At 35.4% G+C, this 18,689-nt stretch overlaps 1 protein-coding gene across 2 annotated transcripts in view; it reads right to left on the bottom strand.

The window, feature by feature from the left end:
* Positions 1-18,689, bottom strand: part of LOC131683324 (basement membrane-specific heparan sulfate proteoglycan core protein) — a 672,949-nt gene that overhangs the window by 442,858 nt on the left and 211,402 nt on the right. For both annotated transcript variants that reach the window (XM_058965199.1, XM_058965200.1), the window contains 3 exons: positions 2,947-2,976; positions 2,411-2,776; positions 1,949-2,080 (listed from right to left, as the gene is read on the bottom strand). In XM_058965199.1, the coding sequence (XP_058821182.1) occupies positions 1,949-2,080; positions 2,411-2,776; positions 2,947-2,976 (528 nt within the window). The remainder of the gene's footprint in view (positions 1-1,948; positions 2,081-2,410; positions 2,777-2,946; positions 2,977-18,689) is intronic.

Genomic DNA, 18,689 nt, shown 5'->3' with positions numbered 1-18,689 from the left:
GTGTTAGGACGTAAACATCTTCTCCATTGTAAAAAAAAGAAAAAAAATCGTGAGATTCAAATGGTGACCATAACCCTAATATGGTTAGAGTAGCACAAATAATTCTTCAGCGTACAGAAACTATGAATCTATCACGCCTTGTGCAGCAAAAAAAGCTTCTATAGCTTTGATTCAAGAACCGTATTTCTGAAAATGAAACTTTTATTTTGGAAAGCCACTAAACCCCGTCTTCGTAGCTTAGACAAAAATGGCACGACATATCCACGTGAAATGCCTCGTGCATGTATACTTGCGAGTAGTGCTTTTGACGCATGTCTTATATCTGACGTCACAACTCGCGATATTTGTGCTGTTACAGTCAATATGACTGTTGACAACATAAACATGACATACATCTATTGTTCGGCATATTTGCCACATAATGAACCATCACCTTCTGATGACTTCAAAAGAGTTATATCATACCCCTCATAATCGGCAGTGATGCAAATGCCCATCCATTGAGAGGCAGCTGGCAGAGAAGAGGTGTTAGATGTAACCCTTTATAAGGCCCAGAGTTTGGAGCTAATAATGAATGTTATATTAATAGAAACACGGTTCTTTCACTTAGTTTAGAATATATTTTCATTTATTTCGGAATAAAAATTGTTTTGAAAACATACTTGCTAGCGCCCGTTAGACAACGTCAGTCTTCGTAATGTTTGATGAATTTCCAACGAGATTGGTGCAAATATAAAGACAAATCGACAAATGCTAGGCGACTAGGTTTTAGGGGTATCTTCCAACGATTCAATCTCCACGTGACTTGGATGAGGTCGTGGATAAAACAAACTCACTTATAGTAGCAGCATACCAAGAGGCTTACCCGCTTCGAGTTATGGTTGCTTCTAGAGGAACATGTTGGTGGAGTACCACACTTGTTCGACTCAAGGATGTGAATCCGAAAATGTCAAAGAATTTGCTGCATTTTTTGATTATTATTCATGTGATCTTTGTGAATCCGATTACGGAACTTCATATCATTTGATATATATATATATATATATATATATATATATATATATATATATATATATATATATATATATATATATATATATATATATATATATATATATATATATATATATATATATATATATATATATATATATATATATATATATATATATATATATATATATATATATATATATATATATATATATATATATATATATATATATATATATATATATATATATATATATATATATATATATATATATATATATATATATATATTAATATAACATTAACATCAATATTAGCCCCAAACTCTGGGCCTTATAAAGGGTTACATCTAATACCTCTTCTCTGCCAGCTCGTGAAATTGTTGGGAAATTTCCTACCTTAGGTATGTAGATTTGTACTGCTTAAATATTCCATCAATTCGGTGTCTCTCAAATTGATATCTGAGCTGTCCCAAATTATATGATGGGCATTCGCATCACTGCCGATTATGAGGGGTATGATATTATCGTGACGATTAAACTATTTCTTTTGTTTTGTCCACCGCGAAAGTAATTGAAACATATTACCAAGGGTCAATTCATGAAAAAATTGATATAACACTTATATCCACACCATGAAATAAACTATTTCGTGAGAGTAGGTCCCTCATGCATTCATATATTCGGTTTTACCCACAATGCCTGAAAGATGTCACTTTTTAGGGTCTTGTTGAAAACCTAAAAAGCAATTTTGAGTAAAAAGTATAATTGTTTTGTGACATGTCTTAAGAATAGATTAAGTAGGCGCTGTCGGTTTTAACCATGATTCCCCTATTTCAAGTAGCTTGATCGCTAATTTGAATAATAGTCGTTGGTTTGCGTAATAGTTCTGGAACTCAAAACAACCTAAGTATCTAAATTGAACTGATGCAACAAGTTTAAAAAACGCATCTTACCTTGAATTGGTGGCACTGTAGACTTGCACTCTACTTCATCGGATCCATCGTCACAGTCACGCACATTGTCGCACACTTTTGATTTCGGAATGCACTTTTCTTGATCACAGCTGAATTCATCGTCGGTGCAATCTAAAAAGGCAAATTGAGAATCTGGTTATGTAAGAGCAGAAATATAGTTGAATAGATCAAAGCAATCCAAAGGACGATTTAGGATGGAGAGTTACGTGGACAAAAACCATGGTATTTTGCTTCAAGTTTAGTACGAAATGATTCGATGACTATTTCGTTGTATGATTCTTGATCAATGATCGTAGGCTGATGGTTGAACTTTCGTACGGACAATGGAGAGGTGGAAGCAAATGTCGAAAGCAAAGGTATGAATTCAAGCAGCAAAGGTTAGCCAAACAGAATAAACTAGACTCAATGGAACACAATTAAAAATCATTGTAGAAAACCCACTCAAACAATCGGCCGGATTTTCATCCTCGCCATTAGGACAGTCCCGTTGACCGTCGCATTTTTGTACTTCACAGATGAAAACATTCGTTTGGCCACACCGGAATTTGTCGTCACCACGACACTTGTCTTCAGTGTAAGTGATAATGTGGGTGGATGTTTCCGCTGGGATTTCGGTCTCAGCTACCATCGGCGGCATAATATCGGCACCATTGTCATCCTCTTCCTCTCCGTCCTCTCCGTGGAAACCTGCCGTACTATCCACAGGATTCATTCGATCTACGCTAGACACTGTGTATGATTGTTCGGTGACAAACGGCTTCTCGGTGAATGGATCAAGTGGTTTGTCCGGAGAAGGGTCATGGTAGTCTGAACAGGAAAAAATTCAATTAAATTTGGCTGGACTCCACGATTCCGAAAGTCGATGCAAGCTGATTTGGTATTAGTTGGCTAATGGTTTGTTGTTACTATTGTTATAATCATTTTCAAAACATCATGGAACTGTTATGTAATTTGGAAAAAAAACAAAATTTCTGTACCTGCATCTCCGTAATCTTCGTCCAATGCGCCTAAGTCGTTGAATGAAAACAACAAAAATATGTGGATGAATAAATTTGGAAGAAAATGATTTAGGAAGCCAAAGAAAACTATTGAACAGACCAAAGCATTTACTTTGTATCAATATAGAAGGGGAGAAAAATAATAAACCAAAAAGAAACTCTCAATAATAGCTGTAAAAGCGTTGTACTAATCGGCACTATCAGTAAATTTGAAGATTTTTTTCATTAGGTCCAATCTGTAAATGAGAGCCCTCTTTTTTCGCTTCACTTTCGCAAAACCATAAAACTTTTAATTCATTTATCAGTATGTTTCGAAAGACTAGTGGTTTTACTATCCAATTTGTCGTGCATTTTGGATAGCAAGCGTAAATCTAACTCCCAAAATTCACGACAGTACCCAGAATATCATTACATTATTCCTTATTATGAAAACAGTTAAAGGAATATCAGAAAGTTGACCGAGTAATTCGCGGAAGAGAAAGTAAACAAAGAGAGGCTCTTTTTTGTAAATTGCATCACTGCCGATTATGAGGGGTTGAAAAAAGTCTTCATTTTTGGAGTCACAATTTAGAAATAGTTCGGGTATTTTGATTTTAAGAATTGGTGAAAAATATTATCTTTTTATAAAACTACAAGAAAACAATAAATCTATAATTAAACTACGATCTGTTTAGTCAATAGGTACATCGTATTTTTATTGTTTCCATGTAGCTTTCAAACGGTTCGCAATATCACCTTGAACAAATGCTTTATTGTCATATTTATTGGTTTACTTTTAGACCATTAAATAATCAATAAATTACATTAATTATTCTTATTGTATTAAATACTTGCATATGCTTTGGAGTAGTACATGCACTATATTACTGTCACGTTAACCATATTTCTTCGACCTATCGCTTGATTATTGACGCAAAAGGTGACAAGTTAGTTTATTTTCGTTCTTATTGTTTCAATCTTGTTCTAGTAATCAGCGTGAAAAAAACACGCACATGCCATTGCTTGTATATTCGACATACAAAGTTAGTCGTTTCAGGTATTTTGGTAGGGCTTAGGGGAGCCCGGGGCTAGTTGGCGGTTGGGGTAAGTTGGCGGAACCCCCTTTCTCCGTTTCTATTAGACATAAAGCGCTGTCACTCGTTGTGTATCTCAAGTAATGTGAAACGCATTATCCAATGTGTTTTTGTTGCGAAACATAATGTTTTGTAGAAGCTGTGGGCGATATTGTGTTTTTGAGCATACTTTGTAAATTTTCTTAATTTTAAACATTTTGTGTTATTTAAGGCGGTTTTCTATCTATTCCCCGAACAATTATATTTTTCGATAGTACGTGAAAAGAGCTTTCAGCGTCCGTATAGATTTTATACCTATTCATACCCAAAAGTAATTTTATAAATCCTTTTTTATAAAATATGCGGTTGGGGTAAGTTGGCGGTAACGCACACGGGGCAAGTTGGCGGTACAATTTGTAATGCGAAAATAGTCACCATATATTTTTATTACTGAAATTCACTCCACAGTAAGAGAAACTTTTTCCTGTGTCTCTCGTCAATGCAGGGGACAATTATTTCAGCTAATCGACTGAAGAATTTCGAAAATTTGCTTTTTAATATGGAGTACGCGTCGAAGTCAAAATGGCGGTGTATTGAGACTGAAATATAATGAAAAGTGTCGAATACTATACAGTTTTATTGAAATGACAATCGGCACATTTCATATGGACTACTTATGTAATTGTATTTTCATCGGATTGCTTATTTTCTGGCAGTCCCCCAACTTACCCCATACATACTGCCAACTTACCCCGATGCTGGGGTAAGTTGGCGGCTTTTCCACGTCACATATTTTTGTCTCTAGAAATGAAGACAACGTATCAAAAATTCAGAGATGTTGCCAACAGTCTACCCTTTCATGCAACGTGTTATATTTTACAAGATCTACCAAAATCAATGCGGTAAACAACTGAAAACACCGCCATCTAGCCCCGGTCTCCCCTATTTTATACCGTTTCAAATGTGCCTTAGATAACAAAACATCGCGCGATAACAATAATCGTCCGCGGAGAAAGAAGCCAGTCATTAGTAATAATACCAATCTTTATACACGATAAATAATGTATTATGTGTATTACGAAATCTTTAATTACATAGATATTTCGGAAAAAGGCACGTGACACCAACAGCAATCGCTTTTCATTATATTGTATTGTTTTTAGAATGCAATGTTTTGCCGGAATGAAGGAGCAAGGAATAATAAAACCGTTCACCTGCTGTTTGATTCAATTATATATAAGCAAAACTCCTGACTGTCGGCTGTTCGGAGCTGAAGTTGCTTTTTTACGACTGAGCATTTCAAAATAATTCAACAAATGATAAATCTATCATAAATTCTTGGCATGAGGCTGCCCCGAGCAATAAATACACGATAACACTACTGAGAGTTGCATAGCTCGTATCACTCATCAGGGCGAAATCCAGATTTGTGTGACTCTTTACCCCATCCTACTAATAAAAACTCCTTCCCGTGGCAAATGTGGAAATGCAGAGGTATAGGGGAAGAAGGGGTTTAACGCACCCCCTAAGGAAATATGATCATAACTAAGCTATAGAACGTCAATTGGGAGAATTTAATTAATGATATCGTTTAGCCAACATTTTCCTCTGTAATCAAAATCATAACGCTTTGCAAAATATTCAAAAACATGAAAATAATACAATTCTTCAAAATCATTAAAAATCACCTTTTGAAAAATAAGTGGGGCAAAATGCACTACAACAACGGGGCATAATGCATTACAACAACGGGGTAGAATGAGCCGCAACAACGGGGCAGAATGCTCGGCGAACAAGCAAGTAGTTTTGTTTTCTGACGAGATTTCACAAAAGTGCGCCATTAAATAGCCTTAGGTTATGCAATTGGTAGGTTTTCAGAACGATTTTTCTGCTTTCGATTAAAAAACAACAAACTCAATAAATTTAGCAAAAAGTGAATTATTTAGTAGATTTTTCATATATAGTGCGACAGAATAATGAACAACAGTATAAATAGAACTGGAATGCTCAAATATAATAGTAAAACAGTAGGAAAACCCTTATTGCACAAGCCACAATAATTACATGAGAAGAGTACGTTATTGTTTTTTATTTATGTCTCGAGCTGCTATTGATGAACGGTTATCAAACTTTGACAGTGTATGTTGACTATGGCGGACTTCCGACTGGTGTTACTGTTTTTTATAAATTTCCAACTGTTTTCGATATAAGCAAGGGGTGCATTGTGCCCCGAGGGTGCGTTTTACCCCATTTTCCCCTACACGGTCTCCATAACAATGTCTGTTACACTGCCATTCCTTCATTTTCCCGATGAGTGTAAGGACGTGGCATCGCCACTAATGTATAATTAAGCAAATAATTTTTTTACTCCGAAATGTAGCTGATGTTTCAAGCCAACAATTAGAACTATAAGTTGAGTAAGTTCTTTCACATTTATCTCCCTAGAAGGCGATTTAGTAAGGTAGATCGGTATAGCCCCAGGTTCCCCTAAAATTTACAAAAAATGATCCTGAAATCGTGAACATAAATCACACAACTCAGTAAGAAAAATCCGATATGAACCTCTTGAATAATATTTCCAACATATTTCGTTATTTCTTATCCTGTAACCGTAACATTCGAGCATTCCGCTGGTTTTTGTTTTGGGGTAGTTTGGGGAGAGATGCCGCACATTTCTAAAAATCGATCCTGCGCCAAAGTAAACCATTCAATATTTGATGAAATCATTTTTATCAATAATGACAAGTTTCTGAAATACTGTGAAATGGTTTTTGTCATGAAAAAATTTCATCAAATTTCCATGAACATTTAAAAAAGGTCATTGCGGGAGAGATGCCACATATGCGGGTGAGACGCCGCACCGTGGTCACAAACTGAAAAATGGTGAACAAAAGTATTTTTTAGCTCTCGTTGATGTTTTTGTGTCTTCAGCTGAGTTTGAGTTTGAGTTTTATTACACCTATAAATCGGCTAGCACATTCGCTTTTCTTAAGAGGCACGCTAGCACATTCTCTTCCTTTTTACCATTTCTAGAAACATTTTTTCTATTCAAAATTTTAAAAATATTTTCCTTTTGAAACCTTGAAACAGTTAAGTTGGAGTAACTTAATTAAGAAACGTTTAAGTTGGAGTAACTTAATTAAGAGTACCATTTATTTATATGTTTGTACGAGCGATATATATCTATGTGTTGGTAGGAGTTCCTTAATAGCAGTTTTTAGTTGTTTTTCCCAACAATGAATTTATATAACTTAGCTTTGTTCTTGAAGGATTCATTTTGAAAAAAACAACATCAATTCGTTGAAATTTTCGTTTTATCCCAGTATTGACATCACTACAAATCAATGCGTTCACGAAAATTAGTGCCTAAAAACTTTAAAGAACAAACCCCTAGCAACTAATGCCTAAATACATATTGCCCGTTTAAATGTACAGATAAATAGACTCATAATCATATACGTCACTGTTTTAGGTCCGCTAGTCTGTGGAAATGATCATTTAATGACATTCCGAGGTGAAAAAATATATTTTAGCTACGTATCCTCTGCCATCGCGTGGGGCATCTCACTCGCAATTTTGATACGGTGGCTTCCCAATTGTAGAGGAGAGATGCCGCAACTGGACGCACATAATCATTAATAAAATTCTCGTGAGTTAATAATAAAGATTATTTCACATCTCTAGTGTTGTAATTCCCTATAGTGACCTATATACGAAATATAGAGAGTGCGGCATCTCACCCGACGCGACATTGCTCCCGAAATTACCTAATCTGTTAAATTTTAGAGTTAAATACTCGTACTACTTGAGTGCTGTATGAGAATAAAAAAAACTTTGGCTATTTTCAGCAAATTGGTGATCAAGAAAAGCGAAAGATATGAACATTGAATGACGGATAACCATTCTAGAACGAATCGGTTAGGGAGCCGTTTATACACCAAGTGAATCAAAAAACTTTCGTTTTTTACCCTCTCCTCCCACTCCGTGGACAAATGTGGATAATTTCTGTACCACTACCCCCTCCCAACAATGCCCACGTGAACTTTTTCAATGTTTTTTGTTGAGTAATCTTATAAAAAAGGTTTACAATGTCTTGGACTGCTTTGACACTGGCTGTAACCTAAAGAATGGATATATAATCGTACTCGAGTCTCTACAAGTTTTCGTAGATTTTTTTAAAAAAGTTTCAAACTTTTAACAATTATCTTTTTTGCCCTAATAATGACAAAAAAATCAAGTAAACTATGAAATCTTCAAATGGCTCACATTATGTCAACAACATGGTATCACATCCAATAATTTGGATGAATTTGACAACGATACATAAGATTGAATATGTTTCTGGGAGCAAAAATTTGTTCGGTGTTGACTTACACTAATTTCGTGATGACAGTTGCTGATGATACCATTTTGTGTGCATGCAAAAATTTTGCTGCAGTGAGCTCTTTAACCGGTATGTGTCCGACGCGGTACCCGGGTACCTTTTTAAGTTTTAAATAATGAAATTCCCATGCTTTATCTGGAAATTGAAACTTTGTGACATCTTAGAACATCACTAAGTCCAACTTTTGGGTTAATAATATTGTTGATATAGTAAGGGGGAGTGAGGAGGGGCTTCTGAATTTTTTACTACGTAAAGGCCGACGTGGGTACCCGGGTACCCACAAAACTGAAATACCAATAACTAAGGCAATTTCCAGCCGATTTCGACACTTTTGGGTGTTTTGGATTCAGAAACTCATCCACTTTTAGACTTGGTAAAAATGAATCGGGTTACTTCATTCGGTTCCCGGGAATCCGGATTTCCGGAACCAGGTTTCAGTACTGGGATAATATTTGTGAACTTCAATGGAATACTAGCAATATGGGTATCAAAAATCTTGGAATTGAATCAGTAGGCTGCATCTCGTGGTTGTGGAACCATTTGGTGATTTGACCCCGGAACGGACATTCCGGAGCAGGTTCCCGTGGGGCCATGAGTGGCCATTCCATTCCAATTCCATTTTTCAAATTGCCATATGGTCCTGTAACAATAAATGACATAGGGTAAAGTGCCTATTTTCACCATACTAAGCAGGGTGCCTCACTAATTTATTAATTTCTCGGCCTACAATCAATGGAATGCGTAAAAATTGACATCAACAGCTTTGCTTCGTTGTGAAGAACCAATATAATAATACAAAAGCGCAGAGAACAGTGAAATTCTCGTATTTGAGCTCAACGAAAACTCGAATCGAAAGCTCCTATTGTTGCGCTACCATTTGACTCAATGCGTTGAACAAAGATGGCAGACACTGCTCTAACCAACGGCTTGAAATGGGTAGGGTGATAATAGAAATATGGCGAAAATGGGCTCATCACCCTACTTCCGAGACAATTTGAAGAGTTTTGATATTCATATTGCTAGGACATTATTAAAATTTACAAATCATTCTCTAGTACGGTTCAATTTTACAGAATCAAAAAGTGGACGAGTTCCAGAATCCAAAACATCTAAAAGTGTCGAAATCGGTTAAAGGAAGCCATAGTTATGAGCATTTCAATTTGTGGGTACCCGGGTACCCACGTTGGCCTGTTAAAGGTGTTTTGCCTTTCTCATATAGAAAGGTTATGCAATCACTCTGAAAAACGTCAACCTAATCCCGGCCCGGAAGGCCGAGTGTCATATCCCATTCGACTCAGTTCGTCGAGATCGGAAAAAGTCTGTATATGTGTGTGTGTGTGTGTGTGTATGTGTGTGTATGGGTGTATGTGTGTGTATGTATGTGCGTATGTGTCAAATAATGTCACTCATTTTTTTCAGAGATGGCTGGACCGATTTGCCCAAACATAGTCTCAAATGAAAGGTGCAACCTTCCCATCGGCTGCTATTGAATTTTGGATCGATCGGAATTCTGGTTCCGGAATTACGGGTTTCAGAGTGCGGCTACACAGAAATTTCTCATATAAACTATAGGAAAAATTAAAAATAGAATTTTTATTTTTAATGCTAAATGTGTTCAAGGTGCATGAAACGTCGAGATTTGATGCAAACTCGAAAAAAAATTTGACGACAATTCACTTTTTTGGATTTTGGCACATTTTTGCCTTTCTCATATAGAAAGGTTATGTAATCACTCTGAAAAACGTCAACCTAATCCCGGCCTAAATTTTTTTTTCGATTCGCATAAGGTTTCTGGATTTTAACAGGGGCGTAGTTGATGGTTTACGGAGAGGGATTACACCCTCCCTCTACTGTTCACTCCCCTCCTTTAAAAATCTCCTTAAATCACCCCTCAGACCACCACCCCATCCAGCCCTCATACCCTCCCTTTCAACCCCATCATCTTTAAACCACCACTATATCACAAAGCATACCAATTTAAGCTGGGGAGTCGTTCGTTCATGGGACTTTCGCCCTCCTCACATACCCACCCCCGCATGACAAAATGAGTTAGCAAGCAGATAACATTGATCTAATGCTGATTAGGCTAATGGAGTATGATATTTTTTGTTTCAAGTGTTTCACCGTCGACACGTAGCTCATCAAGTTCGTGGCTGGCATGCCATTGTGTATAAGTGCAAAGTGTACTAAGAATGTAATGGACATTTCCACAATTATGTTGAACATAAAAAGCCTCCGTGCCATAGTTTAGAGAAATGAGAAAGGCACAATTGCACCGCTAGGTGGATTAAAACAGGTTTTTTTTTGTTGGGCATATAACAGTTAAGTGCTGCATATTCTTAGAAACAAATGAAGAAAAAATCAAACACCAATTTATTTCACTATCTTATAAGGGGAAATTATAATTAAGAGTCTACGTAAACAATTTCTATACAAGCGTGAACATTCTCGTACTCACTAGGGTTCGTCGCGGTTGCGGTAATTACCGCAACCGCGCGGTATTTACCGCACCCGCACCGCAAAATCTGCGGTGCGGTGAAACACATTTTCCCGCAGATGCGGTGCGGGAAAGAGCTCTTACCGCGCGGTTTTACCGCAACCGCACCGCAAAAAAATGATTACTCTACATTGATAAACAGACTGCTATAACGAAAGAAAATCTAGCTGTGTCCGAAATATTTTGACGCTATTATTTTTACGACATATTTTGAACTATTTATTTTATACTTCTAAGTAAAACTTCACAAACTAACCATTTCAAATATATAAAATGCAAGATCCAAATAGAGACAAAATTACTAGATAATTTAAAAACGTTTTTAATCCACCTAACAGTGTGATGAGACATTTCTTATAACTCTTACCACTCTCTTCGGATATTATATCGTTTGAGAACATTTAGAACTTGATGCTTCGCGATGTTTTTGATAACACATACTACATGGTATAGTGGCGAATAAATGGCCCATAAAATAGACATACCAACGAATTATTGTTAATGCTCTGTTAATAAAATATCTATATTGTGGTTGGAAAACTGAATTTTCCTAAAGGGGTTATATATTGTACTGAGCCAAAAAAATCGATTTTTTTTTTGAATCGATTTGAAGTTTATACTTTACTCAAATTTCCAACGCGACTGAGAACTAAGAAATCAACGTTTTTTCTTGAAAAGGGCGATACTAGCAGTGACACCATTCAAAGAAAATCAACAGTGTATATTTCCAGACTTGTTTTTATTTCCTATTTAAGAACTATTGTGTTTTTTACTTTAATACTTTATGAAGTTTTGGGTTTCGATCACTGAATCATGCAATGTAGGATGCATGATTCAGTGATCGAAACCCAAAACTTCATAAAGTATTTGAAATTATTAAATTAAAATTTGTTTTTGCTATTGAAATTGACAAAATGATAGTATCGCCCCTTTGGCGATTGTTTACTTTTTCGGTCCCACCTATCAGCATTGAAGTATCACCCTTTACGTTTTTTTACAATAACTACCGTTCTACGCCACCGTGTTTTTTCAATAGAGATCATTGTTACTATTTACAGCTGGTATCAGCTTGATAATCCTAAAAAAATACGAAAATAACAGTTTCGCCTCTAAACTGCTATAGCAAAGAAAGTATCGCCCTGTTTGTTTGCATGGAGCGTGGAAGGCGAAACTTTAAATAAACAAACAAAAATACAGTTTAGCTCGTTGTATTTTTTGCTGTAGTTTGAGAAAGCAATATCGTAGAATCAAAATTTTTAGGTTAATTTGTTGCGTTTCAAAGCCCTCATTCGCATGTATGAAAAAACCCTATGTTTACATTTGTAAGTATCGCCCTTTTCACAAAAAAAGCGTTGAAATGAAATCGCAGCTTCTGATATCACGCTATCTCTGAAGTGCATGCGTGCATAGTTTCAAATTTTACTTCGACATCGACTTTTTCTAAAGGTGACTTCCCAGTAGTATCCTTGATTTGAATTATTATCGCTAATCCTAATGCCAAAGAACAAATAAAAACCTCTCGAAAACGAACCGTTTGGGAAAATCATCATCATTACTGGAATTTTCATTTTCACGAAACTTTTCGATAACCTTCCGTCACTTGCGTTAATACACTGGGTGCACAGTGCTCTGAAAATCTAGCGAAATCGTTTTAGGGCACCAGCGGGTCTGTAAAGAATACTAAAAATTAATTTCTATTCCATAATTTTCAGTTCAGCAATTCGAGAGATCGTGCTCACCGCAAACCATGAAAAATAGACTACGTTGTGAAGCGATGGTCACTATTTATTAAAAAATCACGGTTAAATAAAAAATAAAACTATTAAAAAATTTCAAATAGTTTATAATTTTCACAAACTTATTAGGAAAAATTGTTTAATAAGCTTTCGTAATATTGTGTAGGAAAAAAGCTGAAAATTTCAGTATTTTCTCTATCTGATACATATGAACCCTTAAGTATACCAATTAATTGGTATACGAATTGGAATAGGTTCGCCAAATTTTGGAAGAAGTCTATAAAATAACCCCTTGAAAATTACCAAAAAATTGTTGTAGTTCGATGCAATAAAAAATCTCCAAAAAAGAAATGTACCTATTAATGTGAAACACAGCGAATAATACATACAATAAAGACCCATTTTTATCAGTCTCATGGTGTATTTTAGGCTGACAAAATGGGGACATTAACTAAATCGGGCATTTTTTTTCTTTATAATAAGCTGTTAAAGCTGTATAAAAGTTAAAGCTGAAGCTGTTAAAATATTCTTCTCGTCCCTTGATGTAGTCTGATAACTATTTCTGATTATGATGAACTTTTTATTTTCGCATATTTCGCATATCTTCATGATAAGGAAAACATGCTCAAGAAAGGATTTACTCGAATTCAGTCTTGTTCGTCTGCTAGAGCCCATCAAACATATGTTCATATTTGGCTGATAAAATCGGGGTTTCAATGTGTTATAATAGATATTCAGCATTCGAAGAAGTTTCTTTTGAACGAGTGTAGAACGACTTTGTTTCTACTTATTTGAAATCAGCGGCGTAGCCAGAAATTCGGTTTGGTGAAAATCGATCATACTATCCAAACGGCATAATTCCGAAACCGTAATTTTTGAAGTTTTAAAATTATGCAGAATTAATTTTTCAGAAAATAGTAAGAGTTCGTGTCTTTAGCGAATTTGTTGAGACTTTATTGTAGTCATGAATATTAACCTGAGAAAATTCACCATAAATACTTCTTGGACGATAAAACGTCAAAAGTATTTTATCAAATGATGCGCTGTTTAACGTTTGTAAAACTCATCGATGATACTAACCCTCCGAAATTGGCGGTTTCAAAATGATGCTATCTTGACCTTAAGTTACTGTTTTTCAACATTTGACCTATACATATAATTGGTCATACAACAAAAAACAAATGCTCATCAAAATCGATCAGAACCTGCTAGAATCGAATGGAAATCATCATTTTTCATAAATTTATCTCTACATTCGGAAAGTGTTATTCTCGTTATTAATCATATTACGTTTTCGTCTCAACTCGACGCATTCCCAAAATAAAAACCTGTTTTAATCCACCTAGTGGTGCAATTGTGCTTGTCTCATTTGTCCAGACTACGATTCCATGGCTGGTTATGTTCAATACAATGGTGGAAATGAATATTACATGTTCAGTACGATTTGCACATACATACAACGGATCGACAGCCACGATCTTGAGATACTATGTCATACTGAAACATCGCTTGAAACCAGCAGCGGATCATGGAGAAAGATCCGGGAGGTCCAGGTCCTGCCGAAAATTTTCAACTTGTTAAGAAATTTTAAACTAGTTTTAATTTTAAAGTAGCAACCCCTCACTGCATACTCCCTCCGGGCCGGTATGATTGACGATTTTTAGAGTGATTTCATAACCTTTCTATATGAGAAAGGCAAAAATGTACCAAAGTCCAAAATAGTCAATTTTTGTCAAAAATCTCAATGTTTCATGCATTTTAAAGTCATTTGGCATCAAAAATACAAATTTGATTTTGAAAATTTTTCACTTCAGTTTATATCGGAATTTGCTGTGTGATTGCACTCTTCAACTCGTAACTCCGGAACCGGAAGTCCAATCAATAAAAATCAATAGCAGGCGATGGGAAGGTTGTACCTTTGATTTGAGACTAACTTTGTGCAAATCGGTTCAGCCATCTCTGAGAAACAGAGGTCACATTTTTTTCCACATACACACAGACATTTTCCGATCTCGACGAACTCAGTCGATTGGCATATGACACACGGCTCTCCGGGTCGGGATTAGATTGACGAATTTTAGAGTGAATGAGAAAGGCAAAAACATTTTTAGCAAATGTTGAAAGTTATGCATTTTTTTGGTGAGCAGTTCTATGTTTCATAGACATTAAATCAATTTTAACTTCGCTTCCTATTAAATAAAGACCCTTATTACAGTACATTTCTATGAAAACGAGCTCAATTTGAAAATAAATCTGAGGATTATGATTGATTACAGAACTCTGGAATTTTCTATTGGAATGTTTTCAGGCAGGAATTTGATATTGATGCTATTAGACAACTGTGAAATCAAGACCAATAGATCAGTTACATATCAGGACCTCATTCCGACAATTTATGAAAAGTCCTCATGATGTTTACAACAACAGGTTGTCAATCTATGGATCAGATAATTGTTATTGTAATATTGAATTAAATGGGGGGGGGGGGGTTGTATGGTGTTAAACTCCAAAACCTTCTCTTGGCTACGCCGTTGCTTGGAGTTATTTATTTCGCTTTTCATTTTCCGATATGTTTCAGATCGATCCGATGGTTATAAGTTAGAAAAATTGCAGTCAGAAGGTTCGCACAAATGAACATTTTTGTACTGATAAGTTATCAAGTTCCTTCCACACAACTTGAAAGTGTTCGGTGATTATTTCTAGCGGTTGTAGATAGTAAAATGAAATACAAAATTAGTTTTATCGAAATAATGTTTAGCTTATTTCAATGGATTATTACTATATTGAACAATAAATAGGTGACAAAGAGTAATCAACAAACAACAAGCCATAACTTTTAAAGTATTCAAAATAGATATTTGAAGTCTTCAGTAAAGTTATTCGCAAAAGCAAGAGCTACAAATTTGCTGAAGGCATCATTTCGATATAATCACTTCCAAGAAAATTTGTGAAAATATCTCACTCATAGGGGGATTAATCAGCAAAAGCACAATACCAAAAGAAAGGGCATATTACCTCCATTAAATTCTCCGAAGATACTATTGACCTAAAATAAGCCGTTTTGGCGTTAATAATAGATTACATGTTTTGCCTTTCTCAATAGAAAGGTATTGCAATTGCTCTGAAAATCGACTTTTCAACGGAGGCCCGGAGGGCCGAGTGACATATACCATTCGATTCAGTTCGTCGAGTTCGGCAAATGTCTGTGTGTGTGTATGTATGTGTGTGTATGTATGTGTGTGTGTATGTGCGTCTGTGTGTGTGTACGCGAACACAATCTCACTCACTTTTCTCAGAGATGGATGAACCGATTTTTACAAACTTACTTTACAAATGAAAGGTGCAACGTTCCCATAGACTGCTATTGAATTTCTAATGGATCCGACTTCCGGTTCCGGAATTACAGGGTGATGAGTACGATCACGCAGAAAATGTCGATTTTAAGAAATTTTGCAATGAATGTATAATGGTGAAAATTTTTCCAAAATGTGACCACAACTGCTTCGATTTGTAGTACTAGGTCATTAACAGCCATTCAAAGTCTCTTTGGTCACATTGGCCACCATCATCGGTTCTGGAAGCCCCGGCGGAAGTATCCAAATTCAGACTAACAGTCACATCGGTTTCTCGGAGATGGCTAGACCGAATCAACCAAACTTAGTCTCAAATGAAAGATGTTGCGTCCCCGTAAATGGCTATTAAATTTTATCCCCAACCGACTTCCGGTTCCGGAGTTACAGGTTGTGGCGTGCGATCACATAGCAAATTGTAATTCAAACCGATACTCCGATGGAAGCAAAAAAGGTAAAAATTTCGCTAAAATGTCTCTCAAATAACTTAACTTTGCAGTTCTAGGTCACCGACGGCCAAACAAACTTTCGTTCACTACATTGACCACCATAGACGGTTCCGGAAGTGCCCGGGAAAAGCGGCCATCTTTCATAACTAGCAAACTCATATCAGTTTCACGGAAATGGTTGGGCGGATTTTCACAAACTTAGTCCCAAATGATAGCTATATTATCCCCACAGATGTCTGTAAAATTTCGCACGGATCGCTTGTATGGTTCCGGAAATATAGACTGAACACACATGAAATTCCCATATAAGCCGGAACTCAAAATTTTTTTCAAAGGAGGGACCCCATGAAATTTCAGAAATCGAATTCGTATTTTTGATGCCAAACATCTTTAAAATGCATGAAACGTCGAGATTTTATGTTATCTCGAAAAATTTTTTTTTTATAAAAATCGACTTTTTGGGACTTTGCCGATTTCGCACCTTTTTTCAGTTCAATATTACCGTGGCTGTTTTTTCTTTTTCAAAATTTTAGAACTCGAATAATGATTTATTTTCCTGTATATAATTGTCATGTGATGTACAATAATAAAATGTAATATATGCATTTAAAAGCTTTTAATGAATATAAACAACGCACAAATTCTCGTGATTCATGATTGAGAAAGGCACAATTGCACCGCTAGGTTGATTAAAATAGGTTTTTGGTCATATTTCTGGCAATGGGAAATGGTAAAAATCTGTCGTCCGCATTTAATGTTAAATATCTCTTTTGATAATAGTCCGATTTCAACAATCTATAGCTTGTTCGAAAGGTATTCGTTGAAGCTGTCTAAAAAACATATAAATTGTTAATCTTCATTGTCAATTTTGGCAGATAATTTAAAAAACTGCAAAAAGCGAAATTTTTACGCATTCAAACATTCATATCTTGGAAACTAAATATCAGAATCAAAAACAAATTAATAGCGGTCATACTGTTTTTTAGCTCTTTCATTTAAAATTAGTTTGGATAAGATCGGTTCAGCCATTGCTGAGAAACACGAATGATAATTTGTCCGTTACATACACACACACAGACATTGTCCCAAATCGTCGAGCTGAGTCGATTGGTATATAAGACTCGGCTCTCCGGGCCTCGGAAAAAAATCTTGAAAGTTTGAGCGAATTCTATACATTTCTTTTATAAGAAATGTAAAACAATAAATTTGTACTCTTAAATCCAATTTAAAAGCATCACTTCTCACGATTTCTGTTGGAAATCGTGGGATTATGAGTCGTTTTCGATATCAATTTTTCAACTGTGAATTTTGACTAATTTAAAAGAATTAGAGATGAACTAATTATGCTGGGACTTAAACACAACCCAAAGAATATAATTATCTTCATCAAGCCAAACGAATTTGGAGTAATTGGCAGTAAAGGATACAAATGTATGAAAGCGTCCAAAATAAGGAGGTCCAAATTAGGATGATTATTATATCATTCGTTCATCAACATTGTATTTCCACTTCTTTGATTGCTGTGTAACTTCAATGTAAATTTTTCTGCAGTCAATTTTATTGGACTCTTTCTCAAAAAGTATGCTACATAACTTTTTTTTCGCGTACTTCCATTCAAATTTACTATAATTTTCTACCAAATTAAGTCCTAATATTTTTCAGGTAGGACTATTTTGTAGCTTTTTTGAAGCTTTTTTTGCCAAATACCACATAGTTTGACTCCCGTTCACTTCAATTGAAGTTTTGCCATTGGCTTTTTGGGAAAATATTAGAGGAAAATACATTAAATGCTAGAACTTTCAAACTAGCCTTTAGAAAATTTACCCTTCATACATTTTTAAAGGGAGCAATCTTAGTTTTTGAATGAGAATACATCTGTTTCTTGAAGAATGCACAAGTTAGAGTTTTGGGATATTTTGTCCGTAAAACCCCCTATTTTTAAAAATTATTTCTGCTGTATGCTACAAATCATACATTTTTTGCAGTTTTCTTATGTTCAATAATTCTGTACCGGTTGAGACCGGACTCCTGATTAGATGTAATGTACAGAGCAATTTTTTCGTCAAATATGGCGTCGTTCTTATTGATAAAATACAATATGTTTTTATTTCACTGTATTGGAATATATGCGCTAATATATAGAAGTACTAGTATTTCGACTTTAAATTTTTTGGTGAAATTCCTTTAAGAATGAAAGGTGGTTTTTACTACATAAATGCAAAAATCATCCATTTGATTTTCATATGTCAAAAAC

This window comes from Topomyia yanbarensis, chromosome 2, assembly GCF_030247195.1.
Source record: "Topomyia yanbarensis strain Yona2022 chromosome 2, ASM3024719v1, whole genome shotgun sequence".
Classification (NCBI taxonomy): domain Eukaryota; kingdom Metazoa; phylum Arthropoda; class Insecta; order Diptera; family Culicidae; genus Topomyia; species Topomyia yanbarensis.
Note: the sequence above shows the minus strand (reverse complement) of the source record. Positions and strands in the feature narration are given on the sequence as shown.